Source organism: Sciurus carolinensis, chromosome 17 (assembly GCF_902686445.1).
Source record: "Sciurus carolinensis chromosome 17, mSciCar1.2, whole genome shotgun sequence".
Lineage (NCBI taxonomy): Eukaryota > Metazoa > Chordata > Mammalia > Rodentia > Sciuridae > Sciurus > Sciurus carolinensis.
Window position 1 is genome coordinate 21,038,404 of NC_062229.1, and position 4,649 is coordinate 21,043,052.

The following is a 4,649-nucleotide window of genomic DNA, read 5'->3' on the forward strand; positions in this document are numbered from 1 at the left end:
CGGGCGTGGGCTGAAGGACACTAGGTGCTGCTGGAGAAGCTGCTCAGAAACGGTGGGGGTCCCTTGCCCCGGCCAGAACGCTCCAGGCCATGGCCTCCCCTCTCCATGCCAGGGGCCGGCTCTGTCCAGGACTCTGCTCCGTCACTTCCTGGCTGGCCCCTGTGTCCTTGAATGTGTGGCTAGATTAGGACTCGATGAGGCCGGAACCAGCCAGGCTGGACCCCTTCCGCCTCGGTCAGCTCCGTCGTCCCAGGCCCCAACCTCCCCTGGCTGGCCCTCCTGCTGCCGGGCACCAAGAGTCCCCAGAATGGGTCTCCTCCAGGGCAGGACGGGTGGCATCTGTGTGGCAGGGTGGGACAGCACCGAGGGTCACCACCCACCCCTCTGAGGCTGCTTTTCACGTGCACGGTGTCCCCGGATCACCAGGAGCTGGGACCTGGAGGGCAGGAAGGGAGGGGAGGGCACCCTGGGCGGGTGACTCGGTCCCTTTCCCTCAAGTCACCCAGGGTCCCCGCTGGGGTCCAGGCAGAGGGAGGCAGGAAAAAGCAGAGGGGCTTGGAGAACCGGGCCCAGGGCCTCTGAGGGGGCGCCAGCCAGGGTCCCCACAGCAGAGGGGCCAGGGTCGGAGCCCCTCAGTGACCCTCAGCAGGCCCCACACTCGCAAGAAAGCTCCCTCTGCTGCCCTGGCCCTGCCCCTCCCGAGGACAGCTGGGACGGCGTGGGAGGCGGTGACAGGCGGGCGGCCCCGAGGCCTGGGTGCTCAGGGGCAGGGCTGCTCACCTGCCTTCGACCTCTGCCCGGACAGGGAGGCCAGGCCCTTGTCCTGCCCACCACAGGCAGGAAATGGGGGGGCTTCAGGAAGGACCGAGTACCCTGATGCGGTAGGGACGTGGAGGGCCGGCCTGTCACCAGAACAAGAGCTGTGGACGTGACTGGCCGGCAGGAAGTAGCCACTCAGCCCACAGTTGCTTCCCTGGGCGGCAGCCCATGACCACCCCCCGTCTGCCCGTGAGATGTCCCGTGGGACAGTGACCCGAGGCTCCCGGCCCCCCAGCCATGCCCAGGCCTCCCACGGGCCGGTGGGGAGCACTGGGCCCCGGGGCCTGCGTGGCGGCCGCGCTGCCCGCTTATCTCCCTGCGGGCCTCGGCGGCTCCTCCACAGGCTCCGGAAGCTGGGGCGGGGGCTCCGCAGGCAGGAAGCCCAGGCGGCGGCCAGAGCCGTCGGAGCGACCCCGCGGCAGCATGCGGGGGCTGCTGCTGTGGCCCCTGGTGCTGGGGCTCGGCCTGGTGGGCAACGCCCAGACCCCCAGCGTCTACGACGAGGGCGACAGCACAGGAGCGGGCAGTGGTGAGGGACCCGGCCCCGGGGCCCGGGAGGTGGGGTCCCTGAGACAGAGCTGGCCCCGGGGCCAGAGGGAGGTGGGCAGTGCGGGGTGCTCTCGCCCGGTCCCGCCCTCTGCCCCGGCCTCCTGGCCTCCACCCCGCCGGCCGGGCTATTTGTCCATGTCATCGTCCTGCTCTCCCGCCACCCCGGGGGTCCTGAGAGCCGGGCGGGAACATGCCGGCACCCCAGCACCAGCGGCCAGGGCCTTCCAGGGCAGAGGGGCCCCTCGGGACTCCCTGCGGTCAGGCCAGGGGGGCAGCCCGGGCCCACTGACACGGCCTCTCTCCCCAGGAGGCCCGCTGGGGCCCTGGCCCGGGTCCAGGGAGGTGACGCCGCCCACCCAGCCTCAGCCCCGCGGCTTCCCGGGCCTCCCCTGCCCCAACGACAGCAGCTCGCTGCGGCTCCCGGACAGCTCCCGGGCGCTGCTGCTGGGCTGGGTGCCCACCAGGCTGGTGCCCGCCCTCTACGGGCTGGTGCTGGTGGTGGGGCTGCCCGCCAACGGACTGGCGCTGTGGGTGCTGGCCACGCGGGTGCCGCGGCTGCCCTCCACGGTGCTGCTCCTGAACCTGGCGGCCGCCGACCTGCTGCTGGCCCTGGTGCTGCCGCCGCGCCTGGCCTACCACCTGCAGGGCCAGCGCTGGCCCTTCGGCGAGGCCGCCTGCCGCGCGGCCACGGCGGCCCTCTACGGCCACATGTACGGCTCTGTGCTGCTGCTGGCCGCCATCAGTCTGGACCGCTACCTGGCGCTGGCGCATCCTCTGCGGGCCCGCACCCTGCGCGGCCACCGCCTGGCCGCGGGGCTCTGCCTGGCCGCCTGGCTCTCAGCGGCCGCCCTGGCGCTGCCGCTGACCCTGCAGCGGCAGACCTTCCGGCTGGCGGGCTCGGACCGGGTGCTCTGCCACGACGCGCTGCCCCTGGGCGCCCAGGCCTCCTACTGGAGGCCGGCCTTCACCTCCCTGGCGCTGCTGGGCTGCTTTCTGCCGCTGCTGGCCATGCTGCTGTGCTACGGCGCCACCCTGCGCGCGCTGGCGGCCGGCGGCCGGCGCTACGGCCACGCGCTGAGGCTGACCTCCCTGGTGCTGGCCTCGGCCCTGGCCTTCTTCGCGCCCAGCAACGTGCTGCTGCTGCTGCACTACTCGAACCCGAGCCCGGGGGCCTGGGGAGACCTCTACGCTGCCTACGCGCCCAGCCTGGCGCTCAGCACGCTCAACAGCTGCGTGGACCCCTTCCTGTACTACTACGTGTCCGCCGAGTTCAGGGACAAGGTGCGTGCCGGGCTCTGCCGCCGGCCACCCGGGGCCACCACCGCCTCCAAGGCCTCCGGGGAGCCGGGCGGCCCCGGGACAGCCACCCGCTCCTCCTTGCTTCTGTGACAGGCTCGGGAGGGTGACCGAGGGGAAGGGGCCGCCTCGGGTTGAGGAGGGTCTTCCCCCCAAACTCACGTCCCTCCAGGACCTGGGCGTGGCCTTATTGGAGACAGGGTCGTGTCACTGTCCTCAGTTAAGACAAGGTCACCTTGGAGGAGGGTTGGATCCTCTGCCTGGTGACTGGTGTCTGTCCATGAAGAGAGGATGGAGACATGGGGAGCGGCCCCGGGGAGGAGGCGGGCTGGAGTGACGAGACCGGGAACCAGGAGCCCGCGGGCGGAGGGGCCTCCGCTCGGGAGGAACCAGCCTCCCAGAGCGTTGCTCCCGGGTTTCTGGCCCCCAAAACCCAGACAATAAATGCGCCTTGTTTTGTCTTAAGCCACTTGGTTTGAGGCGGTTCTTCCAGCAGCTGCAGGGCCGCGGAGGCTGCAGGGCCACAGAGGCTGCAGGGCCGCGGAGGCTGCAGGGCCACGGAGGCTGCAGGGCCGCGGAGGCTGCAGGGCCGCGGAGGCCAGGTGCAGACCTCCAGGCCCAGCCGCTGCCCAGCTCAGCTCCCGGGTGGCACCGAGTCGACAGGCTCCTCAGGTGGGAGGCAGGGGTGAGTCGGAGGCTGGCGCCCCCCAGGCCTGGGAGGAGGCCCGCGCCAGCTGCCGGCGCTGGGCCCCCGTGGCTCAGGGCCTGCGTGGTTGTCCTTGTCCCCGGAGGCCCAGCTCTGGGTGGCACAGCCCCTGAACCATGGGCGGGGGGTGCACCCTCCGCTCCCCGGATCCCGGTGTTCTAGAACCCAGCACCAGCAAGGCTCACCTCCTGCTGTCGCCACGGCGACCGAGGACCTCCCCCCAGAGAGCAACAAGGTGGAGCCACGGGAGGGTGGCCATGTGCTCGGTGGCAGGGGCTCCAGCTGCCCTGAGGTGTCGGAGGACCCGCGGCCACACAGTGCCCGTCAGGGATGGCAGGTGTGTGCGCGAGGGATCTGCAGTCCCTGGCCTACGCCTCCACTGGCCCCCCACGCTGGCAGCTCAGGGACTGTGGGGAGCCCCACTGGAGCCGACTGAGCAGCCTGGCTTTGGGCAGCTGGTCACGCCTGCCCATGGTCACCGCTGGGGAAAGCTGGGTGCCAAGTGCCCCACACCTCCTGACGATCCCCACGACCCTCCCCCAGTGTCCGCTCTGGAAGGCCGGGCCTGGGGCCCAGCCACCACCCAGCTGCTGTGTGGCCGGCTGCGGGCCCCGGGTGTGGACAGGGCTGTACCCTCGGCGCGGACCCGGAGGCCCCACTTCCTGCAGGAGGTTGAAAACCACCTCGGAGTCTGGAAATAGCTTTTATTTTTATCAACAACCCCTACAGTGAGTGGGACAGGGCTTCAGCCTGGGGGTAAAGTCCTGTGGCCTGTCCCTCCTGGGCTGGCAGGTGAGGACCCCACAGGCCGGAGCCTTTCGACCAGGGAGGGGTCTGTGCCGGGTCCCTTGATCAGAGAAATGGTGGCTGAAGTAAATGCCACCTTGAAGAGGCACGTAGGGAACAGATACCAGGACTGAGGCCACCAGTCCTGAGGAAGAGGAAGATGGTCAGGGTGCGGGGCAGCTGGAGGGTCCCAGAAGGACACATCCCGGGGCTGGGGTTCCCTCAGAGCTGCTGGGACAGGACCCGCCCCTGGGTGCCAGGCCGGGGAGACGCCGCGGAGGCCCCAGGGTCGCCCAGCCCAGGAGGCAAAGTGCGCTTCCAGGAGCCGGGGCCACAGCGCCCTCTGCTGTCCAGGACGCACTCTCACGGTCTCCTGGGGCCAGAGCAGAGGGAACAGGCAGCCACAGTCCCCGACAACTTGAGGTCCTGGTCCAGTGGCTCAGTGGCCTGAGAGCCCAGAGTCCAGGGCGCTGTGTTTTAGAGAAAGGTGTCT

The 4,649-nt window shown here is 70.6% G+C and overlaps 1 protein-coding gene across 1 annotated transcript; it reads left to right on the top strand.

Annotated features, from left to right (window-relative positions):
• The first annotated feature begins 1,242 nt into the window (after positions 1-1,242).
• F2rl3 (F2R like thrombin or trypsin receptor 3) lies at positions 1,243-2,996 on the top strand. Its single transcript, XM_047530506.1, has one exon. The coding sequence runs from the start codon at positions 1,243-1,245 to the stop codon at positions 2,755-2,757; it is 1,515 nt and encodes a 504-aa protein (XP_047386462.1). The 3' UTR covers positions 2,758-2,996.
• Positions 2,997-4,649: the final 1,653 nt, after the last annotated feature.